The 26,421-nt window shown below is 44.9% G+C and overlaps 1 protein-coding gene across 2 annotated transcripts in view; it reads right to left on the reverse strand.

Annotated features, from left to right (window-relative positions):
* Positions 1–26,421, reverse strand: part of NDRG3 (NDRG family member 3) — a 392,953-nt gene that overhangs the window by 226,800 nt on the left and 139,732 nt on the right. For both annotated transcript variants that reach the window (XM_086932352.1, XM_086932351.1), the window contains exons 8-9: positions 16,068–16,154; positions 15,831–15,887 (exon numbers count right to left, since the gene is read on the reverse strand). In XM_086932352.1, the coding sequence (XP_086788478.1) occupies positions 15,831–15,887; positions 16,068–16,154 (144 nt within the window). The remainder of the gene's footprint in view (positions 1–15,830; positions 15,888–16,067; positions 16,155–26,421) is intronic.

Raw genomic sequence — 26,421 nt, forward strand, 5'->3', positions numbered from 1 at the left:
ACGTACAGTAACCATGGAATCTTTTTCCAGTGAACCAGGGATAAACAATCGGTTATCAAGGACCGAGTAAGATGGCATTGTTCTTTGGTCCATATACGGTGCCATAGGAGGATCGGCTGGTATCTGATGGTGTCAATTAGATAATCCAGGCCGAGCTCAATATGGCTGCCGTAATTTGGGGCACTTTGAGGAAGGGCAAGTACGTATTTCAAAAAACCATTTTGGATTGTTTGGAGGTCTCCGGTAGGAGCGTAGCCCCATACACCCGCGCCGTAAGTTGCCACGCTATGGCATTTAGCGTGATAGATTTTGAGCAACTCAGCGGGAGCGGGTTTGCCCAATTTCCTGGAGAAAGACATCAGCGCCGCAGTTGTACGCTGGAATAACATTTTTTACTCGCAATGGCGGGTTTCCAGGTTATTTGGTCATCTATGAGAATGCCTAGGTAAGGATATTCCCGGGCATATTCCAGTCTGACTTTTTCTATAAATAGAGGTTTCGGTTTCTTCACTTTTTTGCCTATATGCATCACAAAGGTCTTGGTCTTATTCACTTTTAAACCCAGGGAAAGCATAAATTGGCAGTTCTTGTCCAGTTGTAATTGGAGCTGGTTTAAAGTTCTCGCCAGGATGACAGAGTCATCGGCGTACAGTAGGGCTGGGATGGGCCAGGTGTTTATGCAGGGGAGATCCTGGCTGTCTTCCAGCATCGCTTGCTCCAGCCCGTTTGTATAGATATTAAATAAAAACGGGGCGAGAACGCACCCCTGTCTGACGCCTTTTACTACGCTAAATGAGTCCGATAGTTCCCCATTAATGCCATACCTCACGCACGCTTTGGCGTCGGTGTAAAGCTCTCGAAGGAATTTAAGGAGAGGAGGGTCTACCCCCAGATTTCTCAGGATCGCCCACAGTTTGGAGTGAATCACGCAATCAAATGCGGAGCTTAGGTCAACGTACACTAAGTATAGGTTGCCACCTTTTGCCCCAGCATATTTGCCCATTAGGAGTGTCAGGTTAAGGGCCTGTTCTACAGTGCCCAATCCCTCTTGAAACCCGTACTGGAGGTCGGTTAAGATTTTCTTCTCCGTGGCCCAGTTCTGGAGGCGCTCCAGGATTAATCGCTCAGCAACCTTTCCCAGTGAGTCCAAGAGGGAAATGGGCCTATAGCAGGCTGGATTGTCGCGTTCACCCTTTTTGAAAATGGGTAATAGTACTGACGAGGACCAAGATTCAATTAGGCCGGCCTGTGAAACTGCGGACATAACTTGCGTAACTATTGGGGACCATAGATCAAGATTACTTACAAAAATATCGAGTGGTAATCCATCGGGGCCAGGCGCTTTACCAGTCTTCGAAGAAGTTAATGCAGCTGTGACCTCCATATGGTCGAAATGGAGGTCAATCGGATATGTGTTATCCGTGGTGGAAACTTCTTCTAAGGACTGTGTGATTAGGGCTACGGCGGAGGAATCACCGAAAATTTGCGAGTAATGTGCCACCCATTTTTCAGCTGGGACCGCCACATCTAGGTGACGGACAGCTGAGGGATCTGCTAGAAAGGGTGACTTAACTGTTCGCCAAAATAGCGAGCTGTCTTTACTCCTTGTACTCTCATGTAGTTTGGCCCATAGGTTATTCTTTATTTCCCGTTTCCGGGTTTGTTGGGCCAATTTGTAGTTCCTTCTTAGCATGGCTATTACTGCCACGTCTCTGACTTGGTTATGCAGTGCACTTTTTAGCGCGGAAAGGGCTTTCCGGCAATGGACGTCAAACCACCCCCGTGAGTCCTTACCGTGGGACTTATGTTGGCGGGTTAACTCCTGTCGGATAGTTTTTAGTATTTTAGCAAAACTAGAAAGGATCATTTGGGGTGACGAGGTCTCCGCTAAACAGATGTTTATAGAAGGGAGAGTTTTTTGGATGATCTTCTTAGTAACATCAGCGGGGTTTATCTTGGACCATTTTACTGTAAAGCCATTTGTTTTATCTATAGCCAAAGATTGCTGATTTAGCAAGCTGGTCCTGCAATGAGCTTGTGAGGCTGAATTAAGTATAAGGGTAATACTATTCGAATAGTGATCACTTGAAATATCTGAGCCTGTTATGAAGTGTTTCAAGCGGCCTTTTAGAATTTGTGAGCACAGGATGTAATCGATGGTGCTAGAGAGGCCTCTGCCGTGAAAGGTCGACGTGAACTCAACGGGAGGATTCACTATTTCATTAGCATACTCAAGTTCTAGTGAGAAAAGACATTCATTCAGAGTATTACCAATACTAGAGTGGGTAAAATGCGTCATGGGAGAGTCACATTCATCTTGGAGCCCACAAATACCTTTCTTATACTTATTACACAAAGAGACATTAAAATCTCCCCCCCACACAACATAACATAGCATCTGCGAATATTTTGCCTGCTGTTCATGGATGAATAGGGTGATTTTAGTCAATGTCTTTGCACAATCAGCAGGGGAAAGGTTGTTGTACATATTAATGATGTAATAGATAGAACTTTTTTTGAAGACTATCTTTAAAATTTGAAAAGTTGGAGACACAAAAGATACATTTATAGTCGAAGACGAAATTTTGTTTGAGAGATATACTGCTAAGCCTCCCTTAGATCTCCCGTGCGTTGACGCGCTGGCGGGGACGTGGAATGTTTTGTAACCCTGGATGTGAATAGGGTCAATAGCCCAGGTTTCCTACAGGCAGACTATTTGGTGCATATTAATCACATCGATCCATGACTGAAGGTGGACCTTAGATCGAAGACCCGCTACGTTCCAGTAGATAACTGGGAGCTCCCGTGTTGGAGGCAGTGTGGTGTTTGATTTTTGCAGGTTTACAGGGGGTGGCAAGTCTTGGGGCTGAGTAGTTGACTGGAGAAGAAGAGAAGAAGGATGCGTTACTTGTGTGGCTAACTTGGAGAGTGAAGGTTGAGATGGATTTATAATTAATGGTTGTCTCTTAGATAGTTCTCCAGTGAAGATTGGGTGTTCACATGTGCATTCTTGAGCCGGAGAAACTGCCGGATTAAGAAGTAGTTCCGCCGGAAAAGTTGATGGCTCTACAGGGAGGCCGGAAAAATGTGGAGGTACTACAACTGCCGGCGATAACCCTATGGAGGGGTGAGTGGTTGGGGTTTGGGTAGAGGTTCTACCTTTAATGTTGATGCAGGGAGTTGGTGGTCAGTCAACCATGTCAAGACATTCATACCTGTTGGTTAAGGGTGGGCCTCTCCAGCTTATAGGAGGAGCAGGAGCTGGATTTCTAAATTCATACCCTGACCAGTGACCCCGGTCTCTATTTCCGTCCCAGTTCCCCACTCTTGTCCAGCTCCAAGGGGGGCCGGCATTATACTGCGGAGCTGGAGGATAGAAGTATGACAGTCTGTGCGTGGCTATCCCTTCGATAGATGAGTGGTCACCCCAGGAGCAAATGTGCTCTACTGTGTTTGGATCTGCGAGATTCACTATTACACAGTCACCCTGAATGTTTTTGGGTTCAGTGCCCAACCAGGGGACTCTGCGTACTGTGGTGACTATTGTCCAGAAAGGGTGGTAATGGTCTGTTAGTGGAAAGCCAGTGAATCACTTTATTTTTCAGTGACCAGACCGGTTCATCCAAGTTGGCAGAAAGTTCTGGAACACCGGTCCTGATCACTACGTATGGAGTAGCTTCAGGGGGAAGATGAATAGGATGACCCCTCCTCTTTCTATTTCTCGGGATGGTATTAAAAACATCAGATGGTTTTGGTAGAGTAGGGGCCGGGGTAGGTAAGGAGGAGGGTACTTTTGATAGTGTTGAAGCCTGTGGCTTTGGTTGAGTAGGCAATGGGGTGGGTAGGGACGTGGGTGCTTTGGGTGGTACTTGGGCCTTAGTCGCTATTGGTGGTGGCTGTTTTTGTTGCTGTTTTTGCTGTACCTTTAAGATCGTGGTGGGTGGATTTAGTGCAGCCAGGCCTGTCTTAGATGTTTTTACGTTATGTTTAGGAGTCCTTCCTTGGCCTGCATTAGTATCTTTGTTTAATTTCAAAGCTGAGGACAGTTGAGTTAATTGGTTTTCAACCTGGTGGAGTGACTGCTCTATTGGTTTTAAGTAAGTTCTAATTATATCCCCAATTTTCCTCAGAATTAGGTTGTTAATGCTACAGGAATTACTACTTGGATTGCCATCGCTATCCATACTGCCTTCGCTTTCGCAGCTGCTAATGCTCAGATTTGTGTTGTTGATAGGGGAATGTATTACTTGTGCGGGTGAACAGGTAGCTAGCTGGTGTGGCGTTAAGATTAGGTCTGTGGACTGTGTAGGGAGGGAGGAGGTGGGGGGGATTATGGAGGTGGGGTGGGGGGACAGCTAGCGGGATTACAGGATTGGTTTGTTTTTCTCTTTTTCTTGGGAATTGCTCCCTCACGTAAGCCCCTATCTACAGGTGGGGTGGCAGCCACACTGGTTAGGCTAGCGAAGATTGCCAGTGATTTTTCCAGTGACTGCAGTAGATGGGATTCGGAGAGATTTAGGGATGCGGACAGATCCACTGTACATGGAACGGTGTGGATCTCCACGTGCTCTATCAATGGTGGGGGTAATTCTGAAGTGGAAGATGAAAAGAAATACTGGTCTTGAAGTCAAAGACAAAAATGAAGCAGAAAATTAGCACCTAAACACGGTGATGTGCCAACTTTATTTTGAATCAAGTTCAGTATACTTGGGGTAAAATATTATTAAGTGTTACATGTGAAGAAATACGAAGAGTGTGTTTAACCCTACACTAACACAAATTTTCCTTCAGCTCCCCATTTATACCCACGAGATGCCCTTGGAGGGAAAGTTCAAAATTTTTCTAAAATTACTTGTTTTCTAGAAGGTCTAAATTAGGCCACATGTAAAATAAAACTACTAGCCAAGCCATTTACATTTTTAGGTCGTGCTTTGGCAGAGAATGCGCTGCTCTGCAAGGTATGCAGTACTGAAGTATGCACTTGAAGCCCCGCCCACTCTCCGCCCATATAGGTCATTGGCTTGTGTCATTGTCCTTTGCAAATGCTTGCTTCTCATTGGTTAATAGGCTTTCTAGTCCCTCAGTATCACCTTGTCTTCATTTGTAGCCTACCATGAGGACACCTCGTTACATGTATTGTTACTCGTATGCTTTAATTAGAGCCTGGGAGCACTATTTCATTAATTGGCCATCTCTCAAGGCTTTTTTTGTTGTTTAAGCAGCACGGTTATCTTAGCTGGGATAACGGTGGACGTACTTTTCTTTGTTTCATTGTTTGTATTTTTGACAGCAGGCCATGCTTTCTCTTTCATAACAGCGTTTCCACCATGCTAAATATGTAGAATGGTAGCCGCACTTTTGTTTTCTTATGCATAGCATCTAAAACAAATTTACAAAGATTGATTTCATACATTAACAGCGCGGCATACGGGCTTTCACTTTTATTGTATCGGAGGGGCTCTGTGCCTTCCAGCACTGCTGAGTACCTGGACTCACGACACCCCTGAACCCGCCTCCACTACTTTCCGGCAAAAGTCAGAAGCAGCGGTGCCGCCGGTCACAAATGCCACAACGGTCGGCAGCGGCAAGGTAACTGGCTTGGGGATCAACTAAATGCCCTTTAAATGCAACATGAGCTTGTGAAGAAGCATTTCTCCAGCTTGTTCAATTAAGTTCTGAAGATGGCCATGCCACTACTGTTCGAAGTCTTATTCTGCGCCCCCACACACAAATTTCGAGTCTAGGGGTGCGCTGCGCTAGATGCCCCGTGCCTGGGGATGTGCAGTTACAACAAGGGCAGAGATCCATGCAGTGCTGCATTTTTTCTTGCAGGCAGGCTGACTCTGGACACGCCCAGGGTAGGGGAGCAGGAGCCCATTGTCCAACTATGTGTCCTCTGCCTCATTCGCTGCAGATTTCTGACCCATCTCAGTGGAGTGGAACAATCGGGGAGAAGCAATGGGGAGAACAGATCCTATAAGTGAACTTCAGCCAGGCCTCTCTGGACTTCCAAACATTAATGGCAACCGTTGGAAAAGGATCCTGGCAGAATCTTTCCGCCGGCAGTACAACGCCAATGAAGCTGTATAAACAGGCAGAAGCTAGTGGAAACGGGATAGGATAAACGTGCCCATTATTTTATTTATTAAACTTTTACATACATTACATTCACAGCTCATATAGTGCAGTCAGTGCATTTATACATCTTCATATTGAATCGTGTCATATCAGTTAACATTGCAGATATGTTTTATCCCCGATTATCGTATACATTCACTTTGATTATAGTACAATTAAATGGCAACATCCTATTTCTGTATACACCAATGACATACTCCGTTCCCCTAGGCCTCCTTCACAAGTACATCCTCCAATAGATGGCTCGTTTACGCATGATGCCTACCAAGGAACTGTGCATCTGGCTCCTCAATCATTTCTTCCCCTCTCACCACATCCTACCCATCTACAATGTTCTATGTCGCATCTGATGTGGCCAATAGATTGATCTTCAATGGTTCCCATATATCCCAAGGTCTAGATGTGGGTGGAAGTAATTCTGCATACGTGATTGATTGTTCTTGCCACAAGATTAGATCTTGGATCCAGTCTTTAAATCTGGGAGCCCTTCCTCTCCCCCATTTACAGGCAACCCTGCACTTAGTTATCAATAACCTCAGTGCTGTACATTTCTTGTGTGCTTTTTCAACTTCTTTAGTGTAACCCAGAATGGCAGTAATCGGGGATATCTGAAGTGGGGCTCCCACCATTTGTGTCATGGCTGCAAATATGTGGTGCCAGGAGGAGGGGGGGGGGGGGGGGGGAGACCTTTGGCTCGTATGGGAACTTTAGGGTGGCCACCCTTACACTTTGCTTACGTCTCAAACATGAATAACTACATCGCTGTGGGTGTATATTGGTGTGTTGTGTGGCGTTTTAGGCTCAGAGTGAATTTTCCCGATTCATGCCCTTATATAGTTACAATTCACATTGCCCTAATATAGGCATAGAAATCAAGCCCTTATTTAGACATAGCCCATGCAGACCAAATACAAGCATGGCTACTTTCACCCGTACCAAACTTCACAACTATTTCTTGGAAAATCTGCTTAAGCAGTTAGGGAACTTCCCTTGCTTGAATATTGATTTGTCCAAGAACTCATGTACTTTGCAATGAACGACTATTCCCTAGGGGTTCTTTCCTGACGTTATTTTGCCAGACTTTACGCAAAACTATGGCATTCCTAGACACCTTCAAGGTATAAATATACCTTCACTTGCTCTAGCAAGACACAGTGGTTCGAAGCAGTTCGACTATCTACTTGCCCGACGCAGCTCGCTACAGCAAGTGCAGAAGGAAGCCGACCCTCCCGCTGACGCACTGATCGTGAGGCTGCCTTTCTCTTGCCGAGAATCCAGCTCCAGTGTTTACAAGCTCCCCTTGCGGGGTGTTGGGAAATCGAGTCCCGAGACAGAGATACCAGACCTCCTTCATACTAAACTAAGGTATGGAGCGGATTAGAATCTAAAAGAAATCTTGGATAGATTCTTGGCAAATAAAACTAAAACCTATGCTACACAATACTTACTTCTTACCTCGTACTAGACTTAGGTTAGGTACATTGGGGTAGGCGTATTTTAGAAGCACCAGTTAAGTACTTTTAGTAATTTTTATTTATGTATATATTTATATATGGTTTAGGAACCATACAATGCTCTTACAGTATTATTTTATCATATTGTTCTCTCTGTACGCATTATACTTTGCAGTCTGGTTAACGATTGTAGCAGTTCACTTCCCTTGTATGAGAAAGAAGACTGTTCAATAAAACCTTTTATTGAAAACGCCCGTCTCTCTATTTCTCTACAAACTCTATTGAAATGAAGCATGCACGATTGACTGAGTGAAATACTTATCTATTGTTTCCGCGACTCTTGAGATAGATTTCTTATTCTTGGGAAACAAAGTTGTCATGTTTATGCAGATGTCAGAAACTAATTCCTTCTAGTGAATTTGAGAACGTTTCTAGGGACCTCCTAGCTAGCTGGCACTCACAATTACGTTTAATATATTCGATAGAGACCTAGTCGACCTCAGTCCTACGTCTAATCTATAGGATATATTATTCCAATGCGCAGAGCCTATTGGGAATATAGGAACTACACTACAGGTGGAAGAACTGTTCTTTTGTTAGAAACTTCCCATCTTCATACAGGTCTCCCCATGTCTGTACCTGAACTTTATCCAGAACTTGTCTACACGCCCCTTCATAAGTGACTTTCAATTCCCGGTGATATTTGAGAGGCAAACTGAGTGAATATAACATTGGTGTTGGCTATCTTCCTCCATGCGGTGTTAGTACATGATACCGTGGTGGGATCAGTATCCAGTTTTTTAGACTGCGTGGTAATGATCCCCAACAGGGGGTGGTGGGCTCCATGCATCCCATTTCAACTGCTAGATGTGGCATGAATGGAGATGGGTGGAACCAGTTTGTTGCATAGTGTGCCTGTGCACATAAACAGTATAAATCCAGGTCAGGCTCCTTGAATCCCCCCGTGAGAAAGGTAGTGTCAGCACCTTCCACTTTAGTACAGGTTTGCAAGCCTCCCCATGTCAATCGTATCAGTTGTGTTTTTAGAGCTGCAAAATAGGGTTGCCCAGGATTGTAAGGGATATTTGTAAAAAGGTAGAGAATTTTGGTCCGTTTTACCATTTTTATTAGGGAGATCCTCCTTACCATGGACAGCAGCACAGTTACCCACTGAGCAACTGAATCGGTCAGGGCACCTAAGGTTCTACCATAATTTATGTGCATACGTTCTGTTTTTATCTTTAGTGATCCTAATCCCTAGATATTTAACTTCCGTAGTACTCCACTCCAAGTGATAGTCTAACGTGTATGGTGTAACCTTATCAGAAAGGGGTAATATTTGTGATTTACTCTAACTGATGCATATTCCAGAGTGTTCTCAGAACTTGGCGATTTCTCGTAGTACTGGATTTAGATTGCATTGTGGGTCTTTAAGGTAGAGGGTTATATCATCTTCATATAGCGGTATAAGAAGATGCCTAGTGGGATATGCTAGCGCCAACTCCTTATGGTGTTGCCTCAGTTTTGCTGCTAGCTGCTCTATTGCGAGAGCAAATAATAGCGGAGACAGTGGGCAGTCTTGCCACGATCCTCTAGTAATTTTGAATGGGGGATGAGCAGGAGCCATTGAGGACGACAGTAGCTAATGGCTGCCAGTATAGGAGTTCTATCCATTTGAGAAAACCTGGGGGCATTCCCATATGTCGAAGTGTTCCAGCTAGATACTCCCACTCTACAGAATCAAACGCTTTAGTGGCATCTAAAAACACTGCCACCGCAGCTATATCTGGATCAATATCTTGCATAAAAGACAAAAATGTATGTATGTGTGTGATGTCGCTCGTTCTGGTATGATTCCGGCTTGATCTGGCAATACCAAGTTGCCTATTAAAAGATTCAACCTGTTTGAGAGAACCTTGGCCAGGATCGTAGTGTCACAATTGATTAGAGTGGGTGCTCTATAAGATTCACAGTGATCTGCTGACTTGGCAGGCTTAAGCAACGATTCATGATTAGCGGGAGTATACCTTCCTCGCTTACTTCACGGAACACTTTTTTTTAGATGGGGACTAAGTGCACTGCGTAGGTTTTATAGAACTCTACTGGGAGCAAATCAGATCCCGGGCTCGCCCAGACTTAGTTTATGAGGACGTGGATATTTCAACCTCTTCAATATCTGCTGCCAGGAACTCTCGTTGGGAATCTCCTAGCCAACCTAGGGCGATATCTTCTAAATATAGTGGGAGGTTAAGGGGTTGCGGTCTCTGAGGTACACAGTGTATAGTAGTATCATCTAAAATTGTGCAGGAGATCTGGGGTGCTCCTATGAATAGTGCCCTTGGAGTCATGAAGTTCGATGACATAGTTGAAAAACCTGGGTTGTCTAATATAGTCTGCTATGGCTTTCCCTGGGCAATCCCATTCTCCATAATTCCGAGCTTTGTAGTATTTACCTCTAAATTTGCATTCTCTCTCCGCTGCGTCTCTGTGCTCAGTTATTTTGTATCTAAGGGTAACTTTTGTGGCTCCCCCTACAGTGGGCTTTGTTATTTACTGTTCTAGGGTTTTAATGTTGGCATGCAGCTTTTGAAGCAGACTACGGAGGTCACGCAAAATACCACCCTTGTAAGAGATGCTCGATCCCCTCATGGGGACTTTAAAGGCTTCCCAAACCGTAGTAACATACGCCACTCAATTGAAGTTGTGGTAAAAAAAATCCTGTATTTGTCCTATTTCGGCCTGAAATACGGCATTTAACAAAGCAGTTGGATTCAATCGCCATTTGCATGTATGGTGTCACTCCATCTGGGAGGGACAATACCATTTTTAAAGGGGAGTGATCACAGAATGTCCTTACTAGGTGTTCGACCTGATCAACCCAGTGTCCCAGTCCCCATGAAAGAATCCAGTAGCCAAGTATAGACCATGTTGAATGCTCATAGAGTAATGTGTGCCTGCTCGTGTTGTGGGGTGTAGTTGCCTTTATGCGTCTAGTAGGTAGTTGTCTGCTATATAATACCCACCAGTTGCCCCTGCGCTGCAGTGTAATGTTGTGGTGCCGGATGTGATCTATCAAGCATGGGCTCCAAAGCAGAGTTGAAATCCCATCTACAAAGGACAATTGTCGATCCCATTGTGAGTATTTTACCCCACAAGGTAAAAAGAAATGTGGGTCCTCCATATAGGCCCATAACAGTTGATGAATACTACCTCGTGAGACCACAGCCGGCCCCTCATAATGCAGTATCTGCTGTGTGAATCTAGTATGGAACCTCCCAGTACAAATGGTGTATCCTTTTTAGGTCTCGTCCTATTAATCGCGCAAGCGATAATAGGACAAGAGTATTGAGGCAAAACCAAGCTCTGAAACCACCAGGCGGAATTCGACACGTGCATGTGCTCGTGCACAAGCTTACCATTTGCTCCCCGAGCCGCCGGCCTCCGAAAGCTTTACTTCAAAGGGATCCGCTCCCCCGCTTCACACTTTTCACGGCCGCCAGGCTGTGTCTCACATTTCTCCCCCCACCCCTCCCCACAGCAATGCCAAGTTTGTTTCGTTTAGTGAACCACCGAATTTAACGGCTGACTGTGTTCATGTTACCACAAACATTACCTGCAGAAACCACGTATGCATGCAGTCTCCCACGCCTGCAAACACGTTAAAGCGTTTCTTTACATGCTTAAAACTGACAGCTTTGGACAATGTAGGCCAATCTTTGCTACGTGATTCATTAATGGGTGGCACTTCTATTTTGGTGTCCAAGTCTATTTTATGTCTCGATCCGACGCAAACATCTTTTTATTTAAAATTTAAAAAAAGTTAATCTCCTCATGTCTGGAGATTTTTAATTGGTGCCTGCCCCTCTAGTGCTAATTCTTTATCTTCCTCAGCCACTCCACTACCCTGCGCCGTCTTATGTTTCTTCCAAGACAAAGATAGAAAAACTCATATCTTTGTCTGGGGATGGAGTGAGGTTACTGTAACCTAGAACACATCGGTTAGAATTTCAATTTAAAAGAAAGCAGACTGGGGCATTTTATACGGTTTTGATTAAGGTCAGTCTTCTGAGGCCGAGGCCCTTACCCTATGTGTAGCACTCCCTGCATTGCTGCTGCCACCATATGGAACAATACATAGAAATGCTGCACACAAACTAGTAGCTTACACCCATTTTTTAAAAATAACGGATCAGATATGTAACAGAACCAGAAAAATACAGGAATTATACTATAGCACATATGTAGATGCAGAAGGGTTCTATTTATTACGATTATTACGTGTGGCAAGTGGGCACGACTCTTAAAAAGCATACCCTTAAGTGGGTCATTGTGCCTCTCTGTTCCTTTCAGAATAGTAATAAAAGGGCATAGCCCATTTGGCAGATCTGCACGCATTGTTAAGAGTTCTGCTGTGATTTTCACAGTAGAAAGTAAAAACGAAAATATTTATCCAAAAGACAAGGGCTTATATGTATGCAGTGAAAGAAAATCTAACTGAATGTGTCTTGGGAACATGCAGCCAGTGTCCTCGGCGACCTGGAATCTGTAAGCGAGTTACAGTGCAGTGTGGTAATATCAAACACTTTTTATACAGACAATTATTACAAATTAATTTGCGAATACATTTCCAGCTTAACATGTCACAAGTCACAGTCAAGAGGGAACAGTGTTAATGTGTCGGTGATCTGAAAGTGGCATTTGCAATTTCATGTTACCCATAACGTGTTGCTCTCTGCTGCAGGAAAAACTGCATTATACAAAGAGTGGAATGAAGATCTAGTTGAACTCAGGATAGGCCTTCTCTTTTTTATGGTTTGATGTAAATTCATTCAGCAGTGTGGGAGTTATCGGTGTTACAAAAATGCCTGCGCTGGTTTTAAAGGGTTCACCTCTAACATTTCAGCAGCTAGGGTGAAAAACTCAGTGGTTGAACACGACCATCACAAACTCTACGTAATCTTTACACATTGTGTTTATTTTCTGGAATTTTTCTCTGTCTTCTAAAAGGGAGCACCTCTTTCACTTAATCATTTTGCCCTGGCGTTTGTTTAATATTGTTACATACTTCTGTAGTACTCTGGTGTACTCTTACATACTCCTGTAGTGCTCTTTTTCATATTGTTACATACTCCTGTAGTGCCCCAACGTACTCTTACATACTCCTGTAGTACTCTGGGTGTACTCTTACATACTCCTGTAGTGCTCTTTTTCATATTGTTACATACTCCTGTAGTACTCAGGTGTACTCTTACATACTCCTGTAGTGCTCTTTTTCATATACTACAATGATATTCAAAACAGTTGACTTTCACTTCTCAAGTAAACTGCCAAAGATGGACATGATTATGTGAATGCTGCCCCACCCCGACACACACAGACTTCCCCAACTTGTCAGGTGTGCATGATCCTCCCTCCATTAACTTTGAAAATAGATACATCCAACCATATTGCTTATATGTCAACATCAATGATATTGAAATGCTTAACTATAGCATAAAAAGGGGGCTCTCCAGTGGAGGTACTGCCAGGGGGCCGAAGTCTACTCGCCTACCTATGGTGGCCCGTTAAGTAAGAGTCTATCAATACGTAGGATGCCCGGACCTGTATATATGGACTGACATCGGGAATGGAGATGAAAATGGAAAAGAGAGGTTACCTTCTCAGCTGCATTACATTAATTGATTTTGTAATATCTCACGGGCTATACGTAAGGGTTGTCCAGTTATACTTGCCTCACCGTGGTGCTCTGCAAGGTATGCATTGTGGGGTTCCCATGAGGCACAGGGTCAAGGTTGATTTGCATATGGCCATGTCTGAACTGGGGTGGTGTGGAGTGCAAACAAAACAATGGATTTAGGCCCAGATCTCTGTACCTGGGGTGAATGTATGACATTGTTCTGCATTCTTTCCATCAACTCTGGTTTTTGTATTTGTCACCCCGAGTGGGATGGGTATGCTCAGACGCGAGTCCGATGCTCTCCAGACCACTGGAGTCAAGCTATCCTGGCTGAAGACAGCTGATAGCCAGAAATCGGTGCTAGGATGCTTGATTCCGGTCCAGGAAAGACATGGCTTGCCAGTTCGGGCTGGACTGTTCCCATGAGGCACAGGGTCAAGGCTGATTTGCATATGGCCATGTCTGAACTGGGGTGGTGTGGAGTGCAAAAAAACGATGGATTTAGGCCCAGATCTTTGTACTGGGGTGAATGTATGACATTGTTCTGCATCCTTTCCATCAACTGTGCTTTTCGCAGCTATCCACGCGCCATGATTAAAGCGCCACCGCTTTCTCCCATAACAAATTCCCCACCTTCGGCAGCAGGACATTACGGCAAGTCTTCACCCCCCGCGCCATGATTAAAGCGCCACCGCTTTCTCCCATAACAAATTCCCCACCTTCGGCAGCAGGACATGACGGCAAGTCTTCACCCCCCCCCCCCCCAGCGCAAGACGTTATAAAATTAATCAACTTCACTTGATCTGACTCGTCTGTCCCACCCTGGCTGTGATGGTAGAAGCCATTTCGTCTGACAATGAAGTCAAGAAGAGAGCGACACCACAGGAAATTACTTGAATACAATGTAGCAGTGAGATGCCTGCCAGCAGCAGTCTTAGCTCAGCTACAATCACCAAACCAGCAGGAGTAGCGCGTGCAATCCAAGTATGGTGCGCTGCCAACTACCAGTAACCACACTTTTACAAAATTAGTTTTAGGCAGTGCTTCATGAGGATTTAGACACTGCAAATTATGCGTGACAAAGCATTTCAGTATGGTGATGCGGAGCACCACACTGAAATGCGTTGGTGTCACACCTGATGCGTGACACTTGGCAGGACTAGGTTTCCAGCTGCTCTGCTGTGTGCTACCAGGTTGCAGATTACTCCGGGCGCTCCATCCCAACCGGCCCCAGTGGACAGGAAGCGTGCACGGCCCGTGCCTCGTGTGCAGTCCCGGCCTCAATTAGCTGAAGAGTCCTCTAAATCTCCGACCCGCGCCGACCGTCTCGGCCTACGTACGGCAAAGTTGCCGCATCAGGGCCGAGCAGAGCCCAGAGCCTCCCCAATCCGTGCCGTGTCAAAGCCAGCTGTAATATACATGCGCTTAATTATAGTTTTCCCATCTATCAAACAGGATTTTTACTCAATGTTTGGTCCGGGCTGGGGGAGCCTCACCTATGTGTGGCCATCTTGCTCTTGCACCCCTAGCACCCCTCATAAACGTGCCCTTTTTAACTCTCTCTTTCTGAAAGTTGCACCCATCACGGACACCACCAGGAAATAGCCAGCAGGGCCCATCTTAACATAAACAAACCCCATTGTGTGTCTCATCAGAGCATCTTAAGGACTCTTATGGGCATAGGCAAGACACAGATTTGGGCTCCTTGATCTGAACAACTTAGTATGTATTACCTATTTAATGCAAGTTGCAGGACACTAAATGATATTTAATTATTTAAAGTTTCCGAAGTAGGGGCACATAAGAGAGAAAAATTCAAACTGCATAGCATCTACCAGCCAAACATTAACTAGAAACGTTTAAACAAGCATTGACCAAGCCATTTCTTTTTGCATTTTGATCTAGACATTTTTTGTCTTACAGCAATATTTTACATTGAATACTGTCCTAACCTGCCTTATTCATATATTATAGGTAATGCACAGTTAGTGGTTCAAATGGGCAGAATCGATCAGCACAACATGCTGGGTCCCTACATTTTGGTTCCAAACGCAACTGTATCTGAAGGGTTAATGCAACCTTGAGGTTTTTGGTAAACAAGCATTTGCAATGCAATAGGTCGCGCATTTTCGAAACTGTGACCTATTGGTATTGTAAAAGTTAATGCCTTTTCATTACTGCAGGTTTTTTAAGCATAAATAAAAGGCACTGTCAATTACAATGCCAATATTTATGTATTTATTTAAGCAATTTGTAGAGCGCGCAAATACCAGTGGGTGTCTTGGGGATGAGCCAATAGTTCAAAGTCTCGCATTTGAGAGACCTATTGCATTGCAAATGCTTGTTTTTTTCTGCACACAGCTTTAATCGACATACATGAGTTAAAACAGGCAAACCTAAACCTGAACTAGAAACCCACTGTAACACCATTAAATAAAGAATTTAAATGCGAACTACGAATAAACACTGGCTACAATTTGCTGATACTCGTATCAAGATGAATACTGCTCCTTAACGTGAACCTAATGTACAGAATAATAAAGAAATTAATATCCACTTACAGGACCGAAAAGGTGGGCCAGCACAATATCGACTATGTTCGTTGTCCAGCCAGATAGCTAAACAAAAAAGAATAATTGCAAATCATTAAAACAGTAAACAAACAAGCTAAGAACAAACATCTACAAGAAAGAAAGTATACAAAAGCTTTATTTGGGGCACAGTGTATATTGCAAGTACAACTTTTACATTTAAAACAGAATACCTTACATAAACCAGACTTCTGATTTAAATATTACCTTGCCAGCTGCCCAGTCAATCCATCCTTTTGCACAAGGATCAATGTTAAGTAGCATAAGACCTTCAACCAGTTCAGGATGGTTCAGCTAAAATCAAAAGAAAAACATTGTTTTACAAATATACTTAAAGCCACGCAAAAGCGCATTTTAGATTAAGTAGGATTTATCATTAGGAAAAAGGGACTGTGAGGATAATTTTGAAATAGAATGGATGGATAAGGTTTCCAATAATTGCTGTTGCAAGGGACATCTGGCCACTGGACTAGAGAGTCAACGTTTTTTGCTTTGGGCACCAATGTTAACTAAAAAGGGCCCATCATGGTATCTTGCTAATTTAGGAAAGATGTGCTACACTTCTGCTTCAAAATAGCAGTTTGAAACTTAACTTCACAGAAGCATATAATAGTCCTCACGGCTGGGTGTTGTGGTGGGTGGCAGCGGCATCCAGAAAGTATAGGATTGCTGTACCATTCTGACGTATTTGGACGTTCTATCTATTGGCAGCATGTCGTCTTGGGGTCACTTCACATCACAGACTTTACCACATTATTGAAAAACACGTCATTGATAGAATTTAAATATAAATAAAATTATTAAAAATAAATCAATTTCCTACATGTAAATTTTATGGTTTAAATCTTTTGTTGTAATTTTATCAACATACAATACATTCCACATTGCGGCACGGCCCTTGGAGGTTGTATTACGAGCCAAGACAGCAGGCCGATTTATGTAAAAAGCATGTGGAGAAATAACATAAAACGTTCAACCAATGAAAAGCAGATCCCCCCTCCCCCTTGTCGACCAAAAATAAAGAATTAAAAGTGTGGTGTGTGAAGCTCTTGTTGCAAGATTCAAGTCTCCCCCTAGTCTCCTCAGGGTCAGATAGCCGTAAAAGGGGGAGATACCTTGGGCAAGTGACTTCCCTAAATTCAGACGCGAGTAAGGACAGAAAGGGTTGTCATAGCTCGGTAAACGAGGAGCCTTTCCCAACCACCGTCTTCATTCCCAGGATATACCATAGGCGATGCAGCCAACCTCTGAAAGTGGGGATCTGGGGGGTGGGGGGGAGGAGTGCCAATGTGTCAGAATGTTTTGCACTGACGAACCCAATGCAATTGCCATGAACCGGCCCCTGTGAGATTTGAGTGGGTAGGTCAAGGGGTTTGGGAGGCCCAAAAGGACATAGGCCGGGAAACATGGTATCTGCGATTCTAAGTGTGTGTCAATTTCATCCAGGATTTGAGTCCAGTATGCCTGGATGTGTGTGCAGTCCCAGAGCAGATGCACCAGCGTACCAATCTCCCCGCAGCCCCTCCAGCAGGTCGCATCTTGGGAAGGATCTATGGTGTGAAGCCTATCCGGGGTATAATACCAGTAAGTAACAAGTTTAGTAAGGGTCTCGGTCAGTGCCATGTGGTAGGCCGAGTGGCAAGCTCTGTAATAGATCCCTTCCCAATCCTTGTGTGTTAGTGTTCTGCCCAGGTCTCTTTCCCACCTTGCTCGACTGGCGTTATACATAAGTGTGTACCGGGCTAAGTGCATTTTATAAAGGTTTGGGGTAAGCTTTTTATCCGATGTACGTGTAACGAGCCACTCTTCGTATGTGGTCAGAAGCCTGCTGGCGAAGGGCTTCATCTGGGAGTGCAAGATCCAGTGACAGATCTGACAGTACCAAAGCCTTTCGGACTATGGGAGTCCATAGTCTAATTTAAGCTGGTGTAATGGTATTATTCCGTCCAAATCAAATAGGTGGCCCGCCGAGCGGCAGCCCGAGGATCGCCACCGTGCAGCGGCCGTAACTTCCATATCTGGCTGAAAGTCTGGATTCTCAAACAACGGGGTGAGCGGAGAGGGAAAAGTGGTCAGATTGTGTCTAATGTTCGTATGATCCAACGTTTCTAGTAAGACCCGTGTAATGCGGGACTAAAAGATTAGGCGGCCTGTGCTTCCGGTGCATGAAAGGAACACCCTGCAGTGGTTTAGCCGCCAGCACCTGATCTTGGAACAGCCAGTGTTTTTCGGACTCGAAGCTGCTCCACTCCACTAGGTGGCGCAATTGGGCCGCCTGAAAATACAGAAGAAGGTTGGGTACACCCAAACCCCCTGCCTCTGGAGGGAGCATAGTCAAGGCCTGCTTCATTCAGGGTTTGCGGCCATTCCACACAAATCGTGCCAGCTCAGACTGGGTCGGTCTGATCCAATCCAGTGAAGGTCTGAGAAGAAGGGTGTGAAAAAGGTATGAAATCTGTGGTAGTATGGTCATTTTGATCGCTGCAATTTTACCAAGCGAGGAGAGTGGATAATGCCTCCACTGGCCCAATTCTGCACGTATCTTCCGCCGCAGCCTAGTGTAGTTAATATGCAAGACGTCTACAGGGAGGGGCCCAACTGGATACCCAGATACGGGATCCCGTCAGACGCCCATTGAATGGGGTGATGTCTCTGAAGCTAGGTCCGAGTAGGAGCCGAGAGGGAGAGATCTAAAGCAAACGATTTGCCCATATTGACCTGAAAGCCAGACACCAGCGCAAACGCATCAAGCTTTGCGAGGCATGCCAGTAGCGAGATGAGGGGTTTCAATAAGGAGATTAGAACGTCATCAGCATACAGACTGACCGTATGGGTATAACCCCCAAACCATATCCCCGAAATCTCAGGGTGGGTGCGGAGGAGTTGGGCCAATGGCTCCATATAAAAGGCAAAAAGGAGCGGCGACAGGGAACATCCTTGGCGCGTGCCACTCTATTGGGAACCGGGATGAAGTATGACCATTGACACGTACCGTGGCCGTTGGGAATCGATAGCAGACTAAGATAAGCATCTGAAACCTCTCCCCCAAACCTGCACGAGCCAGAACCTGTTCCAAGTAAGGCCAGTGGACCCGATCGAAGGCCTACTCGGCATCGATGGGAACATATATTCCTCTCAAGTGCGGGAAGCCTTCTCACTAAGGTGTAATACCAGTTTTTTTGTTGTCGCTTGTCTGCCGTTGTGGGATAAACCCAGCTTGGTCCTGGTCTATAAATTCTGGCATATAGGGCGATAGACGAGCTGCTAATATCCCGGTGTCTAACTGGAGGTCGATGTTGAGGAGGGAAATGAGGAGATACGCCCCACAGGCCGTCCTATCCTTACCGGGCTTCGGAATAACTACTATGGCGGCCTCGAGCATCTCCGAAGGGATCGCACCTGGTTTGGCAAATGAGTTAAAAAGCTTACTGAGCACTGGGGCCAGCTGAGAGCAGAACGTTTTATAAAAGATGGCGGAAAAGCCATTGGGTCCCGGAGCCTTGGCGAGTTTAAGCCGAGAGATGGCTGCTATGACCTCCTCAATCCTAATTTCGCAATGGTTCGCCTGCTCCTTCGTCGGGGCAAGCCATCCAATGCAAGATAAGCAGCACCATACCCCGGGGTGAGAGGGGAGCTTGCGTACAGGCGGGCATACAAATCTCTAAATGCCTCTGCAATATCGGAGTCTGTGGAGACTCGCTTTCCGTCCTCGTGCAGGATCTCCCTCACACCCTGCTTCTGCTGAGTTTCTCTTAGCTTCTGAACGAGTAGGCGGCTGCAACGGTCACCACCCACGTAGTAAGTGTGTCGTAACCGGAGAGCTGCGTTCTCTGCTCTATCCTGGTCGAGAGCGGCTTACTGTTGCTCCATAGCTTTGAGCTGGCGCCAGACACGGGGTGCTCCCGTCCGTAGGTGCATTTGTTCCAATTCTTTCGTCTTCTGCGAGAGATGGTCTCTTTTGCACCTACGTTCTCCGCAGACGAGATGGCCACTAATTCCCTTTGAATAACCCCCTTAAATGCTGCCCATTGCGTGGAGAGTGAGATGTCTGTTCATATTGTGAGAGAGGTAGTCTTTTATAGAACACTGAATTCGGTCAACCACCGTGGCTCGGTGTAGTAGGGTGTCGCTGAGGCGGCAAACCCGTAGAGAGCGGTGCATGGAGGGAAACGTGAAGGCGGCAACAACTGGTATATGGTCGGATAGCTATGTCGGTGGAGTTGGGGGCGGCCTCCCTAATGCCTGCAGAGGTGTGGAAGCCAGCAGGTAGTCTAGTCTGGCATATGTCTTACAGGCGTTGGAGTAATAAGAAAATTCCCGGCTGTGGGGATGAGCGCAGCGCCAAAGGTCATTGAGGTCTAGTTTGTGTATTTGAGGCAGCCCGGCCTCTGATAACGTGCCCGTCTGGCTGGTACGCTGGCTAGATGTATCTGCGGTATTGTCAAAAACAATGTTGACATCACCCCCCAAGAGAATCCTACACTCCATTGTGGCCGTCGCTTCCATGAGAGCAGTGAGAAAACATTTCTCAGGACCTTCATTGGGGCCGTATACTGAGCCTACAGTGAAAGTAAGGCCTCCCAGGGTTAGCGTTATGTGAGAAGTCTCCCTTTCATTTTGGCTTTCTTGTGAAGAACTTCCTACAGAACCTCTGCGCTACGAAGATAGCCACCCCTGCTGTTTTAGAGGGTCTGGAGGAAAACAACTGCATTGGGAACTTGGGGGATTTGAGAAGGTGACAGTCCTTGGGCAATAAGTGCATTTCCTGGAGGAGGCGTATGTCTACCCCGAAGTTTTCCAGATAGGATAAGACCGCCTTGCGTAGAACGGGGTTATTCAGGCCCGCACATCCAGGGTGAAGATTTTAAGCGTGGAAGGGGGTCATGCAGGCAATAAGAGGTAATTGGCCGTTTTCGGGATCCTGGATCCCCTGCGCTGCAAGTGCAGGCTGGTTGCTATACAAACAGGCCCTACTTGAACGAGAGTGTACAAAGAGTTAAAAAGAGTGGACAAGGGACTCTCCTCCCACCCCCAAAAAAAATTCCCATTCGAAAACTGAAAGTCAGAAGACCTTCCTATCGCAGAATGCAGAACTATAAAGAAAAAGGATAACAGGTAAACACATGGTCCAACGTCCCATGAAGGTCGGAAGGAAATTAACATGGGGGAATTTTGTGGACAAAAGTGGACCCACTCCCGCCAACAGCCCAGAGTACACGTCAGACTTGTCAGAACGAGCAATTGGATCAGGGGTATCAGCCGGGCTGCTTGGCCAGTTCTACGGAGAGGCCCTGTGAAATTTCAGCGGAGGGGTTTTCGGCCGGCGACGCCAACCTGCGAACAGAACGAAATGAAGCGTGTCCTGCGGAGACCGTTGGTCGCAGCTGCACGGACCCTTCAACTCTATTGATGTTAAGCACCCCGCGGGATCCCCCAGTATCTGATGCAGAAGGTTCAACCTGAACCGAGTCATTAAAAATGTGTCCCGTGCGTTATAAAACTAGGACAGATAAGGTTCCATGCCCATACAGGATTCGGTCAGAAGGTGGACAGATAAGGTTCCATGCCCATACAGGAATCGGTCAGAAGGTGGACTCTCACCGATGGTTTGGTCAGCTCCCGGTCTTCCCTGATGGAGGACATTTTCTTTAAAAATTCCGACTTGAGGGCCTTATCTCGGAGTAACTATTTTGTTGGGTGGTTAAAATATTCAGCGTAGTCCAGGCCTGAGAGAGTCTCCCTCACATATTTAAGCCAAGGGATATTCCGCCTGCGCTCCTGGGCAATAAAATCCATTGTTAGCTGCTGGCTTGATACAGTTTCGGGGTTTGTCCATATTTTAATACAACAAGTGAGGGGTTTTAGTTGGATCCTGTCTCTGATGTAAGTGAGACCCAATTCCTCATGGATGGTATGGGAGGGTGTACTCTGGGGGACTTTAAGCAACCGCTGCAGGTATTTCTTTTCTTCAGTTTGGATCTTCTGTGGATCAATAAAGCCCCAGACCTCACTACCATATAGAGTTTTGGCATTACATATGGAGCTATACAATTTCAGTATATGTTCCGGTGACCAGCGGCCCAGCCTTTGTGCAAAGTTCATGATTGCCCAGGCAGAGCAGATTAGTGTTCTGCATTTATCGTCTGTCAGGGTTTTGAAACATAGGCAACTATCAAATAAACTTCCCAAATAGGAAAATGCCTGCACTTTTTCCATGCAATGGGTACGGATCCTATAAATAAAGTTCCTGCTTGGTCTTTTTCCCATTTCCATTATGTATGATTTGGAAAGGTTGGCTGACAAATCCAAGCTCTCCATGAAATTACCAAAACCATCTATGAGGTGTTTTAGACCCCGCACAGGGTGTGCCAGAAGCACTGCATCGTCCACGTAAAGCAGGACCAGGATCCGTTTTCTTCCTATCCTTGGACAGTCCACCCCTAAAACTCCAAGTGCCCGATCTAAACCATTAATATATAATGTAAATAAAAAGGGCGCCAGGATACAGCCCTGTCTCACAACCCTGAAGCATGGGAAGGAATCTGTGGTTTCTGACCTGGGCTGAGGTGTGCTGGTGAAAGGCTCTTAAAATGTTGACCCGACCTGAATCGACACCCAAGACCCCTATTACCACCCACAGTTTCCTCCGATCAACCCGATCAAAGGCTACCGTAAGGTCCATGAATGCCAAGTATACCATCTCATCACTAGCGGCGGTGCACTTGGCTACCAGGAGATACAGATTAAGGCATTGGTCTGAAGTTGAGCGGCCAGGCCTAAACCAATACTGGTATCAGAAATTATGTCATGTTCGTCCGCCCAGTCCATTAGCCGATTAAGAATGGCCCTCCCTAAGACTTTCACTGTTATATAGATAAGAGATGGGCCTGTAACATAGTGGGTTATCCCTGTTACCCTTTTTAAAAATAGGCACTATTGTCGCAGTGGACCAGGATGCTGGCATACCTGACTCCACTGCTGCGTTTTTAACTCTAGTTAGAATGGGCGCCCAAAGTTCTACCTGGCTCATTATGAGATCTGGGGGAATCCTATCAGGGCCCGGGGCCTTGTTCCGTGTCAGGCCCTCAATGCCCGCTTTTATCTCTCCCAAGGAAAAAGATATCTGGGATAAGCTCGAATTTCCCTCCTCTGCTATTATTACTGGGTCGCTGATACTACTGTGGTTATAAAAGCCTTGAAAATGCTCCAAACAGGACTCTGCTTTTTAAGAAACAATGGTTCAAGGTAGGCCTAATAAGGTCCTAGGGAGAAAGGTGGTGATAGCGAGTATTTAATAAACGCTAGGGAGCGAAAATTGTAGGTACAGGTAGGAACTTTTATTTACTCTCTTTTTTATATATATATACACAAATCTTTATACTGTATTTCAGGAGCTCAAGTGAGTAATGCGGTGCAGGACGTGACACAAGTGATCAAAGTGAACGGACTGTCACACAACAACAACAAGGTTAAAAACACAACAATTATATACAATGGAACGAGTGAAATTCCTTGGGTGGGTCGACGGCGTTTCGATCTATATAACTTTAGATCATCATCAGGACTGATGAGCCTCCTGAAACTGCAAGATTATGGATTATAGTTAAAGAATGTTTTCCTACATGTATATTTAAAATTACATAGATTGTGTGCTCCCGGGGAATAGCATGCACATGTTTATGTACTTCACATGCGCGTTTAAACAAGGTATCAAGGGGGCGCGTAGTTACCTCACCTATGGTGTGCAGCGCATAATTAACCAAAGGGGGTTAAAGCCATTTGTAAGAGCATGCACTAGTTTAAGAATAAATTGAATGACTGAATTTTTTCATTACCTTGCCGATGTGTTATCAGGCAAGGATGATTTATTTTGACAGGGTAACTGAATTGGTTGTCGCTGTCCAGAGATAATCTGAGGGCAATATAAAAAAGTTTAAGAGACAATGCAGAAAATCATTTGGTAGCAAGTTGCAGTATTTCTTCTTATTGTAATTTTACCAAGTGGCATCCTTAATGTTCTAAATCCCTATTTTTCATCTCAAAGTTCAAATAGGAGCCTCGTCCAAATTAACAGTGGCTGAGCGCTATTTGGATCACCCTACTGATTAGACCAATGTAAGTCTTTCCCTGCGACCACTCATTAATAAAAACGGTTGTCTATAACTTTTAACAGCCACTGACATTTAAAGAATAACTTTAAACTGCATGGCTCCCAAACCAGGCTAGAAGTACCATATAACCATGCATCTTAGCAATCCCTGGGCCAATCTAGTGAAATACTGCAACTTGCTACCAAATGATTTTCTGCATTGTCTCTTAAACTTTTTTATATTGCCCTCAGATTATCTCTGGACAGCGACAACCAATTCAGTTACCCTGTCAAAATAAATCATCCTTGCCTGATAACACATCGGCAAGGTAATGAAAAAATTCAGTCATTCAATTTATTCTTAAACTAGTGCATGCTCTTACAAATGGCTTTAACCCCCTTTGGTTAATTATGCGCTGCACACCATAGGTGAGGTAACTACGCGCCCCCTTGATACCTTGTTTAAACTCGCATGTGAAGTACATAAACATGTGCATGCTATTCCCCGGGAGCACACAATCTATGTAATTTTAAATATACATGTAGGAAAACATTCTTTAACTATAATCCATAATCTTGCAGTTTCAGGAGGCTCATCAGTCCTGATGATGATCTAAAGTTATATAGATCGAAACGCCGTCGACACACCCAAGAAATTTCACTCGTTCCATTGTATATAATTGTTGTGTTTTTAACCTTGTTGTTGTGTGACAGTCCGTTCACTTTGATCACTTATGTCACGTCCTGCACCGTATTACTCACTTGAGCACCTGAAATACAGTATAAAGATTTGTGTATATATATATATATATATATATATATATAAAAAAGAAAGAGTAAATAAAAGTTCCTACCTGTACCTACAATTTTCGCTCCCTAGCGTTTATTAAATACTCGCTATCACCACCTTTCTCCTTAGGACCTTATTAGGCCTACCTTGAACCATTGTTTCTTTAAAAGGATAATTCTACCCCAGGTTCAACTTTATGGGGTCCCCTTGTTTATAAAAAACCAAACAGGACTCTGGCAAGACGTGACATACAAGTTTGGGTTAGCAGTCAGACACAGAGGTGGTTACCCTATTATGCCACTGACAGACGGCGCTCAAAATGCTCGTCTCCCAAAGGCACTTTGAGATATAACAATACAAACGCCAACTAGGAAATCTCACGAAGGAGTATGAAGCATTTGCTACTTCCTTCCTGGATTTACTTCTTGTATCCTGATGGACATGAAAATGGATGGAGGATACTGATCCCTGTACATATTTCGACCCTTCTCTTAGTCATATTTCCATACTCATCCACCCACCCCAAACTCCCCAATACACAATCTAGATTTTTCTGCCGGAGACCAGCTATGTTCCCCATGTACTGTACATCTGTCACATGCACCTGATGAGCTTTGTATACTACTTTTTACAAACCTCATTAATATTATCTCTACTTACTGTTAAAGAGACGTTATCCTGTTGGGTCTGGTTCGTGCAATGTAAAAATTCAAATAAATTGGCAGAACTGTGTTAAAAACTGGTATGCTGCATACAGAGGGATGCTTGCATGAAATGTACCTGGTGTGTAGTATGAAATACATTTTGCATAAAGACAATGAAGCACAAGAAACAGCAGATTTTAAATAACTGGTTACTGAATCTTCACCTACAGTGTCCCTAGACTTCACGTCTTGCTTCTGACATTTTCTGGACATCATTACTATGTACAACCAGAGTATTAATAAACTTGCATCTCATGTTACAACCCAATTGTCAATTTCAGTCAGGGCCAAGCTATATAGAGCCTAAGACTTAAGGACAACAAAATGGACGAGTTACTTACCTTCGGTAACGATGTATCTGGTAGAGATAGAGTCTAGCCGCAGATTCCTTAACTTAGAATATCCCCAGGCGTCAGACTGGATCCGGAAAACTTTCCTCAGCAGCACCTCTGCACACCGGGGGCGGCGCCACACAGCTCCGCCCTACGTAGTCCACGGACGTGACGTCAGCGGAGCCATGTATGCCCCTCCCAGCACTCTGACGCCAGTTTTTGTCGGAGAAACTTTTCCGCGCCACAACTGGGAGCCACCACCAAAAACTGTGAGAATATGGGAACAGTGTGTAAAATAGAAGAAAAATAGACCCATAATGGACAGGGCGAAGCACTGCATCTTGAAAACTAGTAAAAAAATAACAGAGCACCACTCTTAGAAGCTATTTCAGAAAAGTGAAGGCCAAACCACCTGTGGAGGTAGATGAAGATGTGAAAAAAAGCATAGCAAACAACAAAGTCTGCAACTAGAATGTATGACTGTGAAGGACAACAAGTCCGGAACATAGGAGCAAGGAAAATTCACCACAAGACGTCACCAGAAAGACGTTGTAACCCCAATAAGAGACCAATAGAATGTGGCAGAGCCAATAGACTTGAACCAATGGGTCGCAGGGGTGCTAAGAGACCCCAAGGCGACGGAGAA

This window comes from Lissotriton vulgaris, chromosome 7 (assembly GCF_964263255.1).
Source record: "Lissotriton vulgaris chromosome 7, aLisVul1.2, whole genome shotgun sequence".
NCBI classification, from domain to species: domain Eukaryota; kingdom Metazoa; phylum Chordata; class Amphibia; order Caudata; family Salamandridae; genus Lissotriton; species Lissotriton vulgaris.